At 26.1% G+C, this 22104-nt stretch overlaps 2 protein-coding genes across 2 annotated transcripts; one reads left to right on the top strand and one right to left on the bottom strand.

The window, feature by feature from the left end:
- Nucleotides 1-2374: 2374 nt before the first annotated feature.
- Nucleotides 2375-4420, top strand: LOC128962013 (putative glucosylceramidase 3). Its single transcript, XM_054308332.1, has 5 exons — nucleotides 2375-2412; nucleotides 2647-3142; nucleotides 3224-3396; nucleotides 3517-3955; nucleotides 4031-4420. The coding sequence occupies exons 1-5, from the start codon at nucleotides 2375-2377 to the stop codon at nucleotides 4418-4420; spliced, it is 1536 nt and encodes a 511-aa protein (XP_054164307.1).
- An 11976-nt stretch (nucleotides 4421-16396) lies between these two features.
- On the bottom strand, nucleotides 16397-19231 carry LOC128962011 (serine carboxypeptidase ctsa-1.2-like). Its single transcript, XM_054308331.1, has 8 exons — nucleotides 19187-19231; nucleotides 18805-19107; nucleotides 18659-18719; nucleotides 17630-18114; nucleotides 17289-17479; nucleotides 16879-17113; nucleotides 16659-16800; nucleotides 16397-16542 (listed from the first exon to the last, which is right to left on the bottom strand). The coding sequence occupies exons 1-8, from the start codon at nucleotides 19229-19231 to the stop codon at nucleotides 16397-16399; spliced, it is 1608 nt and encodes a 535-aa protein (XP_054164306.1).
- Between the last annotated feature and the right edge of the window lie 2873 nt (nucleotides 19232-22104).

The raw sequence follows: 22104 nt of genomic DNA, 5'->3' as shown, positions 1-22104 counted from the left end.
CAATTTTGTAGCGACAAATATAATCATAACTTTTATCGCGTTTTGTTGGACGCATACGATTATCCGACAAAAGGCCAATCGATGGTAACGTTTATCGACTTCGGTTACAGTGAATCCGTACCGAATGAATGGCTTTTTGTCTACGCGGAACTGTTCTGCGATTATCCACCACTGGCTCAGTCTTATCCATTGGCCTCCGTTCGGCCCAAAGATGCCGTTAAAGGTATTACTGTTTTTATCGACTGAATCTCGTAATCGGATAATCCAATGGTTTGGTCGATCAATGAATCAATCAATGGTCGCAACTTTTCTTTTAGGTTTCGATAAACATAGGATCAGTCAATGTCTGCAACAATTTGTTAGATCTGTCTTAACGTTTGCCATCTATGGATACGGCGATAAACGATTGACCAAAATATATGACAACTTTAGGGAACAGGTTGTTATCAAAGCTCTACAGAGAATCTGTTTAGACGATATTATTGTCGATTTGGACGATGAGATGATGGCACCGATTATATCCAATCGTATTGCAATTGACTACAACAGAGACACAAACAATAGTAAACCATTAATTTGTTTGAATGAATCACCAATTGGTTCCATATCAGGATCTGTTTATGATATGTCATCTATTAACATGAGTTTGAACTCTAATTGTATGTTAATTAAGTCAAATGTCAATTCAGAGCCATCAAAGATAACTCCGGTGATCGCAGAAGTAGAAGAACAAAGTAGTCCTATTGATCTGCGAATGGTATCCATTGCATCACACAATACAACTTCATTTTCTCTTAGCGAAACAATTGAGAACTCGTTACAATTGATTGATTTAATGGTTTCCGATAATAAAATCAAAGATAATAACAATGTCAATGAAGAAACTGTTAGCAATACATCCATTCGTAGTTCAAATCAAGACATTAATAAGACTGTAAATCATGAGGATAATCAAAAATACAAGGATATTATCAATTGGATTACTAACGTTGAGTTCAGTAGTGATGATGTAGATGAAGAACTTAGTGTTGTTGACAGTATTGTCGATGATCGACAACAAATACAAGAGAATAGTCCAAAGAAACACGACTTGGAGACGACAATCCATGAAAATCTGTTGAATCTATGCGGAGCTAAAACTACTGTAAAGATATCCAATGCTATCTCAGCTCAGTCTATGTATTGCCAATTGGAGCAGTCGTTGGATATATTGGATTCACTTATTAAAGATATGACCGATTATTACAATAATCTAGAAGTTGAAGATTTGACGCCACAGGAAGTGAGACAACTGGTGAATAATAGCTCACTTTTGGCCTCATATTATAGTTTCGAGAGTCAATGGCTTCGGGCGATTGCAGTCAAAAAGCAAAACGAGTTTCAAATTAGTGTCTTTTATATTGACATCGGTTTTACCAAAACCGTTAAGATTAAAGATTGTTACCGACTGTTGGAGGGCTACAAACAGGTGACACCACAGGCCATACACTGTCGACCGATCAACAAAATGGGTATCACTTACTATCGTTTGAAACAATTGGAGTCCAGAGAAGTGTTGTTTGACGTAAAATTTGTTAATGTTTTAACCGATAATGTGATTGAAGTGACCATCGATGACAAGATACTCAAATAAAATGATAATTTACATATTATTATTTTTTTTAATTATATATGATATTACGTATTTGTATTATGTTTTTGTTTGATTTATACATTACATTTAAGAAATTGTTGATTTCATTATAATAAAAAAATTGGTATTTACCCTAAATATAAATATTTTAAGTTAAACAAAAAATCTTTTTAAAAATATATCAATGTAAAATTATGATATTTAATTTTAAAATATTATTTCTATTTTCTAATATACATTTATTAATAAATATTGTAAAATTATTATTATTATTATTATTATAAAAATAAACAGTTTTGTAAACTATTGATAATATTATAATACTCTAATCATAATAATAGTCTTTTGTTAAACATTTTTAAAAAAATAATTGTTTGACATATACTTTAAACTACACTTAGAGTACTACTATTTTTAATGATTACAATAATTTGATAAAAAAACAATGCTTTCACTAATTATTTGTAATCAATTAGTAACAAATAATTTCAACTAAAAATTTATAATAATTTTCATAAATTATTATACAGTATTATTACAAGTATAGTAAATATATATTTTCTATAAAAAAAATTAAAAATCAAATAAAGTATTAATTAATATTAAATATTTTGCTATTTTGTTAATATTATTATAATTATTACAAATAGTTAAATGTTATTTTCAAGAAATACTTTTTAAATAATTTATAAAAATTACATTTTATTTTTTTAATAAAAAACAGTACTAAACCAGTTGAGAATGCTAGAAAGCATTTCCATACGAACTCCTTATCCAAAGTAAATTTTACTCATGTTGGGTATCATTGTTGGGTCAAATTGTAGCTTGATAAGATATTTAATAATAATAATAATATGTGATATTGTTTGAAAAGTTAATAGTTTCAAGGGTAATGTTATTATTTTATTTATAATATATCATCAATTAATAAGTATTTATTTTGTAATATTAGTTATTTAATTATAACGTTAGCTATAACTATAAGCTAAGTATAAGTTTGCTAATACCTTTAGCGATAAACCAGACTGTAAAAACTACCTGTCCGGTCACCGTATTTTTGTATGTGTATGTACTGAGTCGGAGCCGTGCGCTAAAATCGAGACACCAGTGCGTACGGCACCCGATGTAGTGAACAATTGGTTTTCGAGTCGTGACGGCGCCCGACTACGCAAACAGACACTCAAGTTTGGCGAAAAACTCGACAGTACTACTACTGGTAATGCCGCTCAACTACATGTCAAAGTAAACCGTGAGATCAAGTATCAAGAGATATTGGGTTTTGGCGGTGCCTTTACGGATGCCACCGGTATTAATCTGAAAGCATTGGGCGGTAAATTGGGTGATCAGGTACTATACGACTACTTCAGCAAAGATGGTATCGTGTATAGTGTAAATCGGGTTCCCATAGCTGGCTGTGACTATTCGGCACGCGGTTATGAATACGATGATAAAGGTGAGGACAAAACACTGGCCAATTGGAAACTGGAACGGGAGGACTATGACTATAAGGTACTGTAGGTCCCAATTAAATACAGTTTTTTCAAGTTTCTATGTTTTATTATTTGATTTTTTAAAAATTATTATTTATAGATACCATACATTAAAAGGGCTAAAGAGTTGGCCACACATGATATCCGTCTATTTGGTAGTCCCTGGTCTGCACCGTCGTGGATGAAGACCAACAATGATATCAGAAATGGTGGCACTATTAAGGGAGAGGTGGGCACTGAGTACTGGCAGATATATGCAAAATATTTAATAAAGTATGAATTTATTTTGTTTTGAAAAAAACATTTTATTAATAATAACATTAATACAACTATATTAACAACAATATACAACAATATTAATGGTTATAATGTTTAAAAAAAAATATTTTATAGATACCTGGATGAGTACAAAAACAAACATAACATAACACATTGGGGTCTAACTGTCCTCAACGAACCATTGATAACCACCAGCTATAACTCGATGCACATAACAGCTGAACAGATGCGCGATTTTGTGGCCAAAACACTGGGTCCGGAGCTTCAACGTAGCGGTTGGGGAGTCGATAGGCTAAACCTGTTGACCTGGGATTTCAATATGGAAGGCATTGAAGCCTACACTAAGACAGTCTACGGCGATCCCAATGCTGCCAAATATATAGCCGGCACTGCATTTCATTGGTACACAACTATTAATAAATCGCACGAATTATTGGATGTCATACATAAGCAACAACCGGGAAAATTTTTGTTAGGTACCGAAGCAACCTGGGGTGGTGTCAAACTGGGACAGTGGGAAGCGGCCGAACTGTATGCTAATGATATTACACAGGTATGTAATTTATACATGATATGTCATACAAACAAATACTATATATATTTTAAATGTAATTAATTTATTTTTAAGGATCTATTGCACCATTCAATTGGTTGGGTAGACTGGAATATGGTGTTGGACACACAGGGAGGTCCCAATTGGGTTCACAACTATAACGATGCACCGATTGTGGCCAACGGTGYCAAACACGAGTACTACMGACAGCCGCAYTTCTATGCATTGGCTCAGTTCAGTAAGTTTATTAAACCGGGATCTGTTAGAGTCGACACACAAGTAGTCAAACAGGAGGCCAACAATGCAATCGTCGGTGCCTTTCGTACGCCAAACAACTCGACAGTTGTAACGGTTGTCAACAACGACGACACGGATATTGTGTTTACTTTGGAGGACTCGAAAGCCGGTAAACTTGTCAATACTATTACGAAAAAGTCAATTCAAACTTATGTTTACTATGATTAGTATTTTAGTTTATTATAGAAATTATTTAAAGTAAAATAATTTTTTATTATTTTATTATTGATTTATTATAAAATTAAAATTACTAAAAAAATCCAATAAATAAAAAAAACTAAATATTGAATAATTAATTTGTTAACAAATTAAAATAAATAATAAGTTTATATATTAAATATAAATAAATATATATACTGTACTTTAATTTTATAAATTATTTAATTCAAAAAATAAAACTATAACACTTAAAAATGATAATAAATTACAATTTTAGTTGAGATTTTGTTTGATCCAATCGGTATAGTTGGCAATACGTGTAAATACTGCCGGTTTGCCAACAGTATGATCGCACGTACGATACCACGAGTTCAGGCCTATCAAGTGACCTGTGCTGGTGGTCAATGGAAAGCCGATATCGTGCTTAAACAATATCAAAAATAGCTGATATACAAAATTATAGCTCAAAAAAACCCACCATACCTCGCATAAACCTTTCCGGGCATTTTGGGGAACGGCACATAACATTTGATCAGTTAGTTTATAAGGGTTGTCATCCTTAGTTTTTATACGACACATTTGCTGATCAATTATGGTCATCGGTAAACTGGCCAATACAAATTTATATCCGATCTTTGAGCGTCGGGTACATATAGTCCATTAGCTACAGCCCTGTCACCTACCTGTCCGTCTTTACCATTGGGTAATTGAGCCAAGGCGATTGTATGTCGATTTACAGGTACAGGTTTGGCCAGTTTGACAATAGCCAGATCGTTGGCACCAGTTTCTGGATTGTAATACGGGTGCAATTTGAACTCATCAATGGTTATCATGGCACCCACCTCGAGTGAGTGATTGTAAAATTGGTCGGTTCCCATATGAACTACATAGAAATTTTTCTTTCTAAAAAATTAAAATTAAAAAAGTAGTTTAATTTTTTATCTAAATATTACTAAAAATATGTTAGCTTTTTTTAATATTAAATACTTGGGTAGATCGTGAAACACACGCGCGTTTGTCAATACGTGTTGTTTGCCAACTATGGTACCGCCGGCTAGTATTTGATTTTCAAATTCAATCGATACTGTCCACGGGTATTTGCCGATACTGGCCGGTTGTCCATGTACATTGTTTATGTCCGATAATGATGATGGTGATGACGATGCTAAATTAAATAATACTACTAAATGGTTCAATGCTAAATAAACTATGAATATATAACATATTGATAATATTGATTTAGCACAACACATGGTTATTTACTATTAATAAATAAAACTATAATTATATAATATTAATTTCAAATAAAAATAATAATTATTATTATATAATATATTTAAATAAAAAAATAACAAAAATTCATGTAATAATAATAATAATAAGCTATTGTTTTAATTATACAAGTAAATTACAATACATTATTTATTCAATAATATTTTATTGAAAATTGTTTATAAAGTACAGTATAGTGAATGATAAAGCAATTGTTATAAAAATTATAATTATTATACAGTATATATATATATATATAAAGTATTCATAATATAATTTATTAAATTAAAAAAATAGATTTTTTAAAAACTTTATTTAATCCAGCAAAAAAATGTAAATCATTAATAATTATTAATACCAATTATATTTTTTTAGGTTTGATATCTTATTTGATCTCCAAGTTTATGTGTTAGTATAAAAAATCGCATAAATAACAAAAACACCTGTTTTATAAAAATAATAAAACAATACAATTAGGAAAACAATTATAAAGTTATTACTTTTTAAAAAATGATAAAAATGATAATAATAATAATTAATTAATTAATTATAAATAATTACTCTAAAAGCTGTAATTCTAGTAATTACAAAAAATTACTACAAGTAAAACCAATCAATCGATAACTAGTAGACACCCTTTCCATAGATGAGATTAACTATTAAGTTATAAAAATTAATATCATTTATATTTTTAAAAAATAAATAAATAAATTTATATGAATTACTAACCTTTAATTTTAGATGAAAATTAATTTTGTTATTATTATTATTGACTAATATATTATTTATAAGTTCATAGATTTTTGATATATCACTGTTAATATTTGATACAATAATATTCAAACTAAATATAAACAAAATAAATACTAGAAAATTTGTGCCAATTATTAGTTTAACATAGATTAAGGCATTTTCAAAGCAAACTAAATCCAAACAAATCATATTAATGGGTAGATTAATAAATATTAATATACAATAAATATTTTTCCAAAAGCTATTGTGTTGATCAATATCGTAACAAATTTTATCCAGATCATTGATTAATTTAATTATAAACTTTTTATTCATAATTTTTGATTTATTAGTAATATTATTATTTGTTACAATAAAATTGGATAAAGCTTTGATACAATAATTAAAATAAATACAATCCATTAGATAGTAATATACTATCCAAACACTAACAGTATTATAGACATAGACTTGACATTGCAATATAGTACCCGATATTATGCCAAAACATATTAGTGGTAATGTCTTAAAATTGAAACCAATTACCGATATAACACTCACAAACATTATTAGATTAAATAAAACAGTTATATAGTGAGCATTATTATAATACAGTTTCATTTTGTAGATATATTGTTGAGCCAATCGTCTATTGGTTAGACCACTGGCCTCACAACTACGGTAGCCATTGATGACGGCAATTGTGTATAACCATTTCAATTGTCTACTATCAGTGATAGAGTTTAATAGTAATAAAAATCCCAAACACATTATCATTGCTAATAGTACTGCAATTAGTAAGAATTGTCTATTTTTCATATAATAATTGACCAAGTTTAAATAGTATAATGGTAATGGTTGATTATGATGTTGATTTTGTGATGGACAATTGTATAGTATATGACACTAATTATAATAAATATAATGTTAGTATAAACTTTATATTTTTGTTTACTATCATAATTATCCAGGTAATTATTAAAATGTTTTACATTATTATTATTATTATTATGATTATCGTTATTTAGTAAATAAAATTTATAAAATAAACACTTTTTATATAATGGATAGTCTATATTATTTTTGGTGATCATAATTATTTATATAGATTATATAATTTAAATTTTCAAAATAAAAATATATACAAAACTTAAAATATTATATAATTATTATATTTGAAAAATAGTTTTATACTATATTGTAATATTTGAATTGTATTTATAATTTTTTAAAAATCAATTTTATCAAATATTAAGCTAATAGAGTCTAAATTATAGACTCAATTATAAATATATAAATATATGTTTTATATCATTTATTTATATTAATGTTTTATTTTTATATTATTTTAAAATAGTTTTTTACCAACAAAAAAAATCCTAAACTATAATTATTTAAATTAGTATTGTGAACCAACTATTAAACTAATTATTATTAGCTATTATATTAAATATAATTATTATTGTATATACTGTATATATATAATAATAAAACAAAACAAATATAAGTTTATATTTTATTTGTTTTGTTTTTACTATAATATATTGTATATAAAAAAATATTTAAATTACTAAGTACTTAAATAAATATAATTACTGTATATATATAAAATATTTTTGAATAATAAAATATAATCTAAAATGAAATTGTATTTCCGATAATTTGATATTTAATATACACTACCTATATATTGACTTAATGATAATTATTTAACTTTTAATATTATGCTTAAAAGTTATTTTTTTTTTGTTATATGATTATTATTATATTTTAGTTAACACACATTTATAATTTTATAATATTTTAGTACAATAATTGAATACATATAATATCATATACTAGTATTTATTATACAATAATTTTTTTTAAATACTAGTTTATTATAATTTAGGATTACAATTATTTTTACAGTTTTTTTTATTATAAAATAAAATTTATTTTAGACGTTTAGCCAATTTTTGTATTAGTATAAAAATCTACCAAAATACATGTTGATCTATTGATTGAACATTTAAACAAAAAAAAATATTATTTTAAATTAATCAAATCAAAATTGATAATTAAAATATTATTATTTTTTAAAATAAATAAATAAGTTAATAATTTCTCCATGCTCACTTTAAATGCGCTCAATGATGTCATTATTAATTGATTGCCGATTGACATACCAATTAAATATCGTCTATTGCTAACTTGTTCAGCAGTAATTATTAGCTGTAAAAAATAATTTTTAGCATATATATATATATATATATATTTAAAAAATTAGCATGCTAAAAAATTATTATTTTTAAATTTAAATGTAAAATTTAAATATACTAGTATATATATATATAATAAAATTAATAAACTAACTTTAAGTTATACAAACAGGCCATAATTAGTATACCCATCAAACCGTATTGTAGAAAATCTAGGATATTATTATTATTATTACTATAGGCTGTCCAAACAATTATCAGTGATGTCAAAAATGTCGAACCAATTATCGATATCCATGTAATTGGTATTAATTGATGAGCCAGGTAGATTATTTGCAAAAATTTTGACATACACTTTTCACGTATATTTACTACTCTACTATTATTTTTATTATTATTTATATTTTTATTACTAGTGTTGTTGTTGTTGATTATTATTTCATAATATCTTAATATTCTGAATACATTATACTATTGATTAGTAGTAGTAGTGTCGGAAAAATTAGACAAATATACAGTTATTAATGCTATTAGTGATGTAAATATGTTGAGCGCATAAGGAAATTGTGGTATTGTTTCGAATAGCAGTACAATATCAAAATAGTACCATGCTATTTGATTGTTTAATAGTACCTGGATCATACATATAGTAAAATATATAACATAGAATAGTGGCCGAGATATATGATAATATTTGCTGGAAAATAGATGTTTACGTAAATTTTTGCTATTATTATCTCTASTATCAATTACTAAWCCATATTTATATAAATCTATTAATAAATTGTCAATTAYTTGAAAATTTTTGGCAAATAATATTTTTGATTTAAACATATTTATTATTAATAATATTTATATTTTTGTTACACATTTTAACAATATTTWATTTTTCAAAAATATAATGACTAGTATTATTAAGAATTTTTTTAAAAMTAAATATTATACTATCATATRTTTTTTGTTGTTGTTTTTTATATARCTATTTTATAAAAAAAATACTTTTTATTTTTTAACCTTAACAACAAWCTTTAACCTTTTAAATGAATAAAATATATTTTATTGTAATATTTATAATATTCATTTATAATATCAATATACAGTTTGACCTCTTTATAAGCAACTCATTGGTGCAGCGAAAAATTGTTGCTTATAACGAGTTTTGCCTATATATTATAGAAGTAGGTACATTAAAACATCCAAATAAACTATTATCCTTAAATAAACAATTTATTCTATTTTTTAATACTGTATATATTTTTAGTTATATTATTATTTTAATAAAATTTTTTATTTTATATTTATTTATATTTATATTTTATTAAAATTATACAAACTTGTCTACATTTATTTAATTAATTAATATTAAAAATTTATATTTATAGTATTATTTTTGTAAATATAAATAATTATATAAATATCTAATAACACATTAGTTATTAAAATATTTATTATTATTTACAAAAAAATAATATAAATATAAATTTTTTAAAATCAAAAATTCATACACGGGTCATGCCCAAATTTTCTTCAATTAGTCAAAAAAAAGTGTCGTCCGCTACCTAAGTTAGTTATTAAAAGTAAAATTAATCAAAATAAAAAACAATTTAGTTGATTAAACTTTTATCAATAACACAAAAAATAACTATTAAATACTAGTAAACTAGTAATTACTAGTATACTAACCTAACTCTCTCTCTCTTTCTCTCTCATAATACAAATGATTAGATAGACATTAAACTATCATTAATTATGAACTCATTTAAACAAGTGTCTCAACAAACAGTTTTGTTATGCATACTATTGTACCGTACAGTAGATATAGGCATATAAACCTGAAAACATAATAACCTAAATAGATTAGTAATATAATTAAAGAAAAAATTAATTAATTAATTAATTTTTCATTATAAAAATGAAAATAAATTTTTTCGTATTATTAGTATTGGGATTATGTGCACCATTGGTAGTAGTAATCCATGCTGTTGTTACGCAAAAGTCGTTTAGTTTAGTTGATTTTAACCAAATAATTATTAAACAAACACTTAAGGGTAACATCAATAGATAGTCTATATTCATATTAATTAGTTAAATAAAATTGTATAATAAAAAACTATTATTTAAAACAACTTATTATTTATTTATATTTATTAACAAAAACTGTTTTCAAAAGACTTAGAAAAAATAAAATTATATAATATATTAATTAACTATTAAAAAATATATAACATTTTATTTTACTCTCTTTCCCTCACATTTTGGTGCTCTCTCTCATATCACAAACCCATCTACTTATAATATTAATTAAACAATTAAACATATAATATATTTACATCTACATTGTAGATGTAGAAAACAGATCAAAATTTTATAAATTTGAATTATATATATAAATAATTAATTAATATAAAAAAATGTAATAAAATATTAAATAATAATAACATTAAAAAACATTAATAATATTTTAAAATAACCTTGGTAATTTAATACCTGTATATAAAATATATTTTAAATAATATGTTTAATCTACAATTATATAATTATATCAACTAATAAATACAATAAAAAATATTTAAATCTATTAATTATTAAAAAATAACAATAAAAATATAATAATTACAAAATTATCTTGTTCATTAATTTCACCTTAACACTGTACTACTACAACCTGACTGTCCCAATCATCTCAAGGGTCACGACAGTTTTGCCTGTGTCTGTACCGAACAGCAACCGTGTGCACAGGTAGTCCAGCCGGTACGTACATCAACAGGTTTAGTAACCAAATGGGAATCGGGCAGAGATGGCGCCCGACTACGCAAACAGACACTACAGTTTAGCAAATTTAGTTGGTGGGACCTGATAGCCGGTTTCGGTCGTTTTCATGTTGGTGGTGGTGGTAGTGGTGCTGGTGCTGGTGGTAGACTACACTTTCGTRTGAACCGGAATATCCTCTATCAGGAGATTTTCGGATTTGGCGGCGCTTTTACCGACTCGACGGGTGTTAATCTGCAAAAAATTGGCACAAAATTGACGGATCAGATAATGAGAGATTATTTCAGTTCCGATGGTCTCGAGTATAATGTCGGCCGTATTCCTATCGGTGGATCCGATTTCAGTACCCGTGGCTACAGTTTGGATGACAACCCGGGAGACAAATCATTGGCTCATTTTAATCTAACCCACGAGGACTTGGACTATAAGGTTAGTATTGATGATAATAACAATAATAGTTAGTTTAGTAAATTTAGTTATTTTAATTTTAATTATTATTATTAGATACCATACATTCAATTGCTATTGAATTGCTAATTATTAAACTTAAAACAATTAATATGTAATTTTTCGAAAAGCAAAATATACTTGAATAAACTGTATTATAACAAATAAAAATCATTAAATTTGATTTTTTTTTAGTTTTTAATTATTTTATTTAAACTAATAAACAAAAAACAATAAGTTTTTTAACAATAACAACATTCAAAAAAATGTTTATCAATAAATTGATTATAAGTTTTTGTATTATAACATATCTAATGTCTAGTATTGACGCCGACTTTGACGCCAACTGTAATGGCCAGTCATGTTCAGGACCGGGTGTTTGTTGTCCAGGCTTTATATGCAACGCATGTCTATGTGGATCTGGTACGTGCGTACCGGCTAACACGTGCGGCCGTAAAGGTAGTACGTGTTTGAATGGCTGTTGTCCTAATTCTCGATGCGATTCAATGACAAACACGTGTCAGTATAGACGTTGTCCGGCAGCCGATTGTATTATAAATATTTAGATTTTGGTTTCAATTACTACTAAAAAAATGTATTTAAAATAAACATTTTTAAGTTATTTTTGTTTGTGTGTGTTTGTTCATATAATTTATATATTTTACTAATTTTATTATTAATAATTCATTTAGCTTACTTGTTATTATATATATATATATATATATATATTGAAAATATTAAAAAAAAATATATTTCAATATTGACATTTTGTTATCTATAATATATAAACATTATTAAAATTGAAATCAAATAAATAACTATTAAATGGTTTTATTCGGTGTTAATTTATTATATCTATATTGCAACAATAGTTATCTAATAAATAATTATATTTTTAATAGTTCATTACTATTACAAAGATTATAATGCACATATATATACCAAATATACCAAACATCTAGACATGGATTAAAATGTAAAAAGTTTGTAAACAGATTGAAAAAATTTGATAAATTTTTTTTTGATTTTAATATTAAACTATTTAATGATTTACCAAAAGATATTAGAGAAGAGCATAATTATAATAAGTTTACGAATCTAATTGATTGTTATTTTAATTAATTTTAAATTATTGTATTTTATTTTATATATTATTTATTTTATGAACTTTTAATGTATTTCATGACAAGTATTTGAAATAAAATTATTATTATATTTTTGTTATATATAAAATTTTAATCGTAAATCAATTGTTATACTTAACATATAAGTCTACTAATAAATTATATTAAATTAATATTAATAGTAAATTTGTTTTCTATATATATATATATATATATATATATTTAGTATAAAACTCATTATAGAACTATTAGTACTGAATAGTTAATTTCTTAATCTCAATAGTTAACACAATTGAAACTTAATTTTTTTTGTTAAAAAATAAACTTAATAAAATACAACAAAAAAGTTAATAAATAAAAAAACAAACAAATTAACAATATATTAGTTAAACTGTTTTGTGTCCTGTTTTGCATATTGTCTATACATTTTATAAGTCAATCAGCAGCTGCTGACGTAACAACAACACAATGTTCATCAACTATCGGTGCTCCGTGTGGTCCAAATCTACCTCAATGTTGTCCAGGATATGGATGTTCAAACACGTGTCCTCGGGGATCGGGTACATGCAAACAGTGGGCTACCTGTACCTATGGTGATGGTCCATGTAAAACATCTGAACAATGTTGTCCAGGATATAAGTGTGAACAGGAGACATTAACTTGTCAATATGACCAAGTTATTTGTTAATAATAATAATAATTACCAAGATAATATTTTTTAATTAATAATTTTTCGATAGAAATATTATTGTATATTTATGATTTTTTTTAAATAATTAATAAAAAAATTAAAAATATGTAATTTTAGTAATTTTTTATATCATTTATCATTTTTTTAACTTGTTTATTATTTTATTAATAAAGGTTCTATGATATTAATCAATATTCAATTTTAAGTAATTAGTAGTTTTAATTTATTTTGTTAAAATTATTATTATTATTATTATTAATAGTTTATTTAAGTATTATTAGTTGCACAATGAAAACATTTAGCAACAATAATAACAATACTGTAAATCAATTGAAAAATTATTTTTATTACTGTGCAATATTTAATATAATTATAAATCAAAAATTATTAATTGGAAAAATGAAAACTATTTTAATAATTGAAATTTACATAAATATTGGAAAAAATCTATTGTTTTATTATAATATAAAAACATTTTTTATAAACATTAATATTATACTAGTCATAAAAAAATTGTTATTTCATAATATACATATTTTTCTCTAATAGCCTTGATAATTAATAACTACATATTGAAAAAATAAGTATATAATAAACTTGCACATTTTTCTAATCATACATTATTAGAGAAAAAAATTCTTGTAAAAATTAATATTTTTATTTAATATTTATATTTTTGTTTATAATTTTATAAAAGTTGTAAAAATTAGATTAGTTAAATATACTAAAAAGTTTTTTTTAAACATATTTTTAAAAAATTAATAATGTCATCAATGTTATTTTCTAGTATTTATATATGCATGTTGATAATGCTGTTGATGATGACCTACCAGTCACTGGGCTATCGTACATTTGATTGCGATGAACCCGATGGCCACTATGCCTACTATTATGATTGTTCAAAGTTTGTAATATGCTCACACGGCACCGGGCATTTATTAGACTAGAATACTATGGAATGACCGGATTAAAACATGCGACCATTACAACAATGTTGATTGTTATCATTAATTTTAGTAAATAATTGTAACTAAATTATTTATATTATTAAATGATATACTAGTAAATGTATTTTTCTATATTATATTAATATATTATTTTTTAAATATATAAAAATACTAATAAAAGTTAATATAAATTAGATAATAAAGAAAATAATTAAATAAAAAATGATATGAATGAAATTTAATTTATTTTTGCATTTAATATAATTTAAAACTAATTATTATTATATTGGATAGACTTTTGTTGTTAATTTTTGAAATATAATTGCATATTTATATTTATATAAGTTATTTATTTATTTAATTAATGTATTATTAATTTATGATAAATTAGTAAAAAAATTAAATCAAAATAGTCTAGACTTTAGACTAATTAATAGTAAAATAGATATATTGTATATTTAATAATAATTACTATAAATTTGTAATTATACTTAATAAAGATATTTTATATAAAAAAATATTTTAATGTCAGCATAATTATAAATGTTTTGACTTTATAATTATACAAAAAAATAATGATAATTTATATAATATAACATTATAATGTGAGTAATTAAAAAAATAAATTTTATTTAAATTATATATATATATTGTTGAAAACAAATCCTGTTGTAAGTCTATACATTTTTGTTGAATATATGCTTAAATTGGATTAATATATTTTTTATGTATAATATTAAATCTTGATTAATATGATTATTTAATTAGTACTAATTAGTTATTTATTAAAATTAAATGTTTAAATCTAAAGTATTAATATAATACAGTACTTACAGTAGTTATACTATTTATATATATTATGTACAAACTGTAACAAAATTATATTATCATATAATATGGTTTTTTTGTAAATTATTTTTATAATGTTTAGAAAGTTTTTCAGATATCTATTTTTTGTCAAATTGTTTATACTATTGTTTATTATTATTATATTTATTTAAATTACAATATTTTATTATTAATAGATAAAGTTATAAATATATAAATTATTTAATTTAAAAAACAATAAATTTTAATGCCATTAACTACTTTCATAGGAATAGAAAATTATTTGATTTAATAGTTTAGATTTTAAATATTATTATATTTATAGTAATTAAATAACTATTAAAATATATTTTTTTTTTAAATTAAATTTTGATTTTGCATTTAATTTGAGTTATTTTTATTAGTTCAGTCAAAAAATAGTCAAAAATAAACTTTTTGTTATTGTATTCAATTACAATTGCCAGATTCCTATTAAATCTTAAAAATAAAATAAATGTCTAATAATTATAACTTATATTAGTTTAGTTAATTATTAATACCACTAGTAATGTCTAATTATATAATATAATTATATAAAAAAGTATTTTGTTATTGATTTTATTTTTATAATACTATAACTTAATATTAATTACAGACTGTAATTTACAGTAGATTATAATGAAGACAACTTTTACTATTTAAAAACTGTAATATAATTCAAATATATTTATAATATAGTTTTATAAAAGTATATGAATTTTATTTTTTAGTTTTTAATAATACGTCAATAATTTTGTTAATATATTTAGTTTTTCTCAAGTTAAAATTAAATAAATAAAACTAATATAATAAAATTATTAGTTACTATGAAAAAATGCTATTATTTAGTAAATAATTAAAAATAATATTTTTTTAAATAAATTGCAATTTTGCATTTAATTTATTTTTGTTAGTTATAAAATTAAAAATAAACTTTTTTGTTATTGTATATTAAATTACAATTTTTCAATTCCTATTAAATCCTTAAACACTTGAAAGGCAGCCTCGGGTTTATCTTTGGGAACCATATGTCCGGCACCTCTGACCAAAACAAACTGCAATCCCTTTTCGTAGCGTTCAATGTAACCACCGATCACACCGTCTGGCTTACCATCGGCTGTCAAGTGACTGTACGGTAGAAAACATGAAAATTTGTTATACATATGTGTGACAAATAACTACTTATATGATGACAACCTTACCTATACAGGCCTTGACTCTGATAGCCGAGTGCTTCAACAAATCGTTGATCATCAATAAAATCGCAGATCAAATCAAAATTGCCGTTATATACTGTTACCCGTTTGAGGCCATACTTCTCGATCAGGTCGCGTATGTTATCGTGTTGTGGTGTTAGCCCCTGCAGTATATTATACTAACCGCAACAGGCCGTCCACCGTGATTTGTCAGGTCTGTGCGCGTGTATGGCCTGCTGTACGGCCGGTGTATTCAGATAATCGGTATAACCATTTTTAGGACAATTAAGTTTGTTAGCAACAATGTGTTGTTGTTGATGAGCTTGCATTGTGACTATGCCCAGTGCCTCGAAACGGGAACGATAGTACCGGTCAAACATTGCGGACAGGTAGTCATCGTCAAGTCCGCCACAATCATCGTATATGTTATAGGCATTTGGTACACTACCCAGTTCTAACTGTGCTTGGTTACATTTACTAATAATGTAAGTTTTAACAAAAATAATTTTTTTAAAAACTTTTTCGCAAAAAAATKTAACTATAGTTTCAATAGATATTATTATATTGTATTTGTTTTTATAGGTAACTTATAATATAATATCAATAACTATTGAGTTTAAATAGTGTTAATAATAATAACAACAACACATACGTGGCGTTTACTGGCTTAGAGAAGTCACACTCGCGTACGGTATGGCCGTCAGCAGCGCACTGACAACAGGCCTCTATCTTGCGTTCGTACGATTCGATAGACAACTGTCCGCTACCGACAAGCATGTCATACATCGATTGATTTCCCAAAAAAATCCCAACCCGATAGTCTACCGTTACAAATGCTAACACCTATTTTTTATATATAAATAATTAATTATGTATTTATTTACACACACACACACACATACATACATACATACAAACACCCAGACATTAACTACCTGAGTCATACCTTTTAAATTAATATCAGTTTTAGTCTGAAATATCTCTTTGGCCAACATTGGTACGTAAACCCCGCCATAACTTTATATAAAACGGATTTTTTTGAAGGTTTGGATATTTTTTGAAAAACTCAACTAAAGCCAGTCTATTATCAGTGGCAACTGTGGTGTCGTTATTCAAATATTTTTTATCATCCTTATAGCTAAAGCCCGCATCTACCGGTGCCTCAATGTACAGCATATTGGCCACACTATTCCAACTGTAAGGGTTCAGATGCAATGACTTGCCGTCGGCATCGACATGAAACGGTCCGTTTTCGGCCAACAGTCCGAACAGTGCACTACTACACGGTCCTCCCTGAAGCCATAGGACTACCGGTGCAGTCGCCGGGTTGGTCTGGCTCTCGACAAACCAGTAAAATAAGTGTTTACCATCCGGTATATTCAAATAACCCGAGTATTGTTTGAAATTGATTTTGTATTTAAGCCCCGGGAGGGCTATTATCTCGTCCTCATTGTTGTTGTTTTTGTTATTGACGGCAACTAAATATGTAACACAATTAACTAATAAAAATAGATTAGAAATTAAATTTAGTGTATTCATTATTATAAAACAATTCAATTTATAAATATAATAAAATTATTAATAGAAATCAATTATTTTAAACATAATTAATAATATATTATTTTTAGTGATAACATTATCGTTATAATTGAGATAACACTTAAAACTAATGGTTTAATTAGGTTTCATATCCAACTGTTTTTATTTTTATTGTATAGTTTATCACTTTGTAGTTAAAATTATTTACTTTATTTATATATACCAATATTATTATTATACTAAGATTATTTTATTTATAAACTAAATGTCATTAAAATGTTTTATTATAGTATAAGTTAAATTAAGTTAAGTTTTTATTATGATTATTATTTATTTGAATGAATTTTTTTCTTTAAATTTTTGTTGATAAATAATTTTACAATTTTACGACTCCTATTAAATCTTTAAGCACTTGTAGTGCAGCTTCGGGTTTATCTTTGGGAACCATATGTCCGGCACCTCTGACCAAAATAAATTGCAAACCCTTTTCATAGCGTTCCACATAACCGCCAATAATACCGTCCGGTTTTCCGTCAACTGTCCACTATCTACATCAACAATATATTAAATATAATACACAAATTAGTTGCAAAAAACTACATGTTTTATTAGTCTATCGGGTAACAGACATACTTATAGTTGCCATTTCGTTGAAAGCCTAGTTTGTCAACAAATCGCTGGTCATCAATAAAATCGCAGACCATATCAAAATCGCCGTTATATACTGTCATCCGTTGTAGGTCATACTTATTGATCAACTGGCGTATGTTATCGACCACACGATTCCAACTGTTAGGGTTAAGTTTAAGTGTCTTTCCCGTGGCATCGACACGAAATCGTCCGTTTTCGGCAAATAGTGCAAACAGTGAACTACCACCCGGTCCTCCCTGAAGCCATAAGACTACTGGTGCATCCACTGGGTTGGTCTCGCACTCGACAAACCAATAAAGTGATTGACAAACAGATAACCAATGAAATGATAGAAATTAAGGACAATCTCAGTGCCAATACAAGAGTTGACCAAATTATAGCAAATGAAGAACAAAGTGATGACATTGAGTGTTGTTTTGTAAATAATTGTAACCAAAAAGTATCGACTTTTCACTTATTTGACAACAAATTCTGTTCTTCGAGATGTGCTGTCTATCAGTGGACACTTGACTTTCACAAGACTTACGGTCAAACAAATATAGGTAAAGACATAATCTTATAACTAATATATTAAAACATATCAATAATTTAATAATAATAATATTGATAGTTAATATCAAAAACAGTGCATCAATTATTAGGTTTCATAAATCCACAAAAATATTTTTTAATTACGTTATCGTATATGAAATTATTTTATTCATTTTAATGTATTTTATGATAATTTAATTTTTACACTTTTAAAATGAAATTTTGAAACTATAGTTGCCTTATATGGCGTGCAATTTCATAAATAATTACCGGTTATATCTTTTTATGGTATAAATTAATTACCTATAATATCAATGGCTAAATAATATCAATGAAACTTTAAAAAATTTGGATTAAATAATTTAATAAATAAGATAGATAAATTTAATAATCAAAATTATCCATTCAATTATTATATAATGTTTTCAGAATATAAAAATTTCTATAATTAAAAAGTAAAATAAATATGATTTTTAAGTCGATATTTACCGGAATTAGTATTTATTATTACAAATGTTTAATAAATTTTATTTATACAATAATTTATTTACAATGACTGTACGGTCCCTACACTTTCACAACAATTTGAATGTATTGTCAACACATTTGTCTATTTATACAAAACAATTGTCGCAAACATTTCGTTAGTAATAATAATAATAATGATATGATTTAGTTAATTGAATCCTTAATTTAATGTTAAGTTTGATTAATGATTGCATGCATTGCATGACTTAACCATTGGTTTCATTGATTTGCTTTAAATTTATGTTAATTATACAGTAGTTATATATATTATAGTTATATTACACACAATGAATGATACTAAAGGTTTGTCACCGCAACTGATCCAATGATTTTGTGATAAATGTTTTGACTATTTGTTGATAAGACTTTGTAATTGTTTTTTAAATATTAATATTAATAATGTTATATACAGTTAGCGCCCGAAATAAAGTATTACAGATGTGGAGCTCAGGCTTTATTGAACACGACGTGACCACCAATCAGGACATACAACAAGTGATGACCACCAACACTGATCTCTGTGATGACCAATCATTGAATACATACATTTTGTCGGAAACTAATGATATGATTGTGACAGACAAAGAGGTTACAAATGAAACACAACTGTCTGACCAAAAGACCACAGACATCAACATTACTAATGATAATCCAAGTAATGATAATCAAATAGTTACAGAAGTAACAACTAATGTCATTGAAAGCAATCAGCAAATAAAGACAATAAGTGAGAAACATGAGACCAAAGAGCGAAAAATTAAGAGACATAAACCCAATAAAGTGGTAATCGTTAAGAAGTTAAACCAACAAAAGTCTTCTCATCCATTCAAAAAAGGCGTTGCTTTAATACAGGACAAAACGTGTAATCAATTTGTTCACGACTTTCCCGATCAACAGATCACGTGTTGTATTGATTGTATCGACAAAAAAAGTGTAACACAGACGTGTCGTTTCTATCAATACAGAACTTTTATCAAAGAGAACGGACAGATGAAAGTATATGGTTTTACTCAAGAGTCAAATGCATCAATTGGTGACCACAAAGTATGGCTTCCAGAAGAAAATGTCAAGAAAATAATTATCGATAAAAATCACGCCAAATATCTATTGGGTTTTGTAAGTCAACAGTTTTGTCGGATTTATAACGACGAAAAAAATCTGAGACAAGACTTTGAAGACCAAGCGATTACTTGGAAGAAACCCATCAAAGGTATTAGAGAGTTGTGTGATATCTGTGAGACAACTATTTTCAACACACACTATCTCTGTCCCAACTGTGGTCTCGCTGTTTGTGTTGATTGCTATGTTTACCGAAGTCAGCAGTCGATAACAAATGAGAAGAAGTCACGACTAAATCACGACGAGTTTGGATGGCTTTTATGTCATAAGGATAAACATAAGGAAAAGCATGACATCAAAGATCTTCATTTGGCGTTATTCATCACTAAAGCTGTATTTGATTCCATCGCTAACTTATTGCATGAAATACGTAACGAACATAAGATAAAAGGCATTTGTGATTGTAGACAAATCGATGACAATCTTAATATAGATATTAAACATATCTATAGTGATGTCAATCTCAAGAGTCAATATTCAAATGTACCGCAACAATGGTTTTTTGATGAGAAATTATTAGTTTTAACAGATCCCAAATGTAAACAAAATATTGATTTATTTCAAGTTTTTTGGCTTAAGGGTTATGTAAGTATTATTACTATCGATAATTATTTTTATAATATTACAGCTAATTATTTTAAATGTTATTTTTTGATAGCCTGTTATGATTCAAGGCGTCCATACATTACTGAAACAAGATTTATGGACACCCGAATCATTTAAGAAAAATTATGGTAAACAACAGAGTCGTTTAGTTGATTGCCTAAACGGTCACATAATGCCTAAGACATCGATTAGTGTTTTTTGGAACGGTTTTGAAGATGTGACCGAACGATTGATCGATCAAAATACTGGTCAAGAAATGATACTTAAGCTGAAAGACTGGCCGCCGGACGCAGAGTTTCGCGTTAAGCTTCCCATTTGGTACGATAACCTCATGGAAGCTCTGCCAATAAATGAATACACCCGATATAATGGCCCCCGAAATTTGGCGTCACGTTTGCCCAATTTCTTTGTTCGACCCGATTTAGGACCAAAGATGTACTGTGCGTATGGATCGGTAATGCATACCGACAAGGGATCAACAAACTTACACTTAG

This window comes from Oppia nitens, unplaced genomic scaffold, assembly GCF_028296485.1.
Source record: "Oppia nitens isolate AA-2021 unplaced genomic scaffold, nextdenovo-longstitch-racon4-pilon3 scaffold62_pilon_pilon_pilon, whole genome shotgun sequence".
In the NCBI taxonomy this organism is placed as follows: domain Eukaryota; kingdom Metazoa; phylum Arthropoda; class Arachnida; order Sarcoptiformes; family Oppiidae; genus Oppia; species Oppia nitens.
The sequence above is the reverse complement of the archived record's forward strand: the minus strand, read 5'-3'. Positions and strand labels throughout refer to the sequence as shown.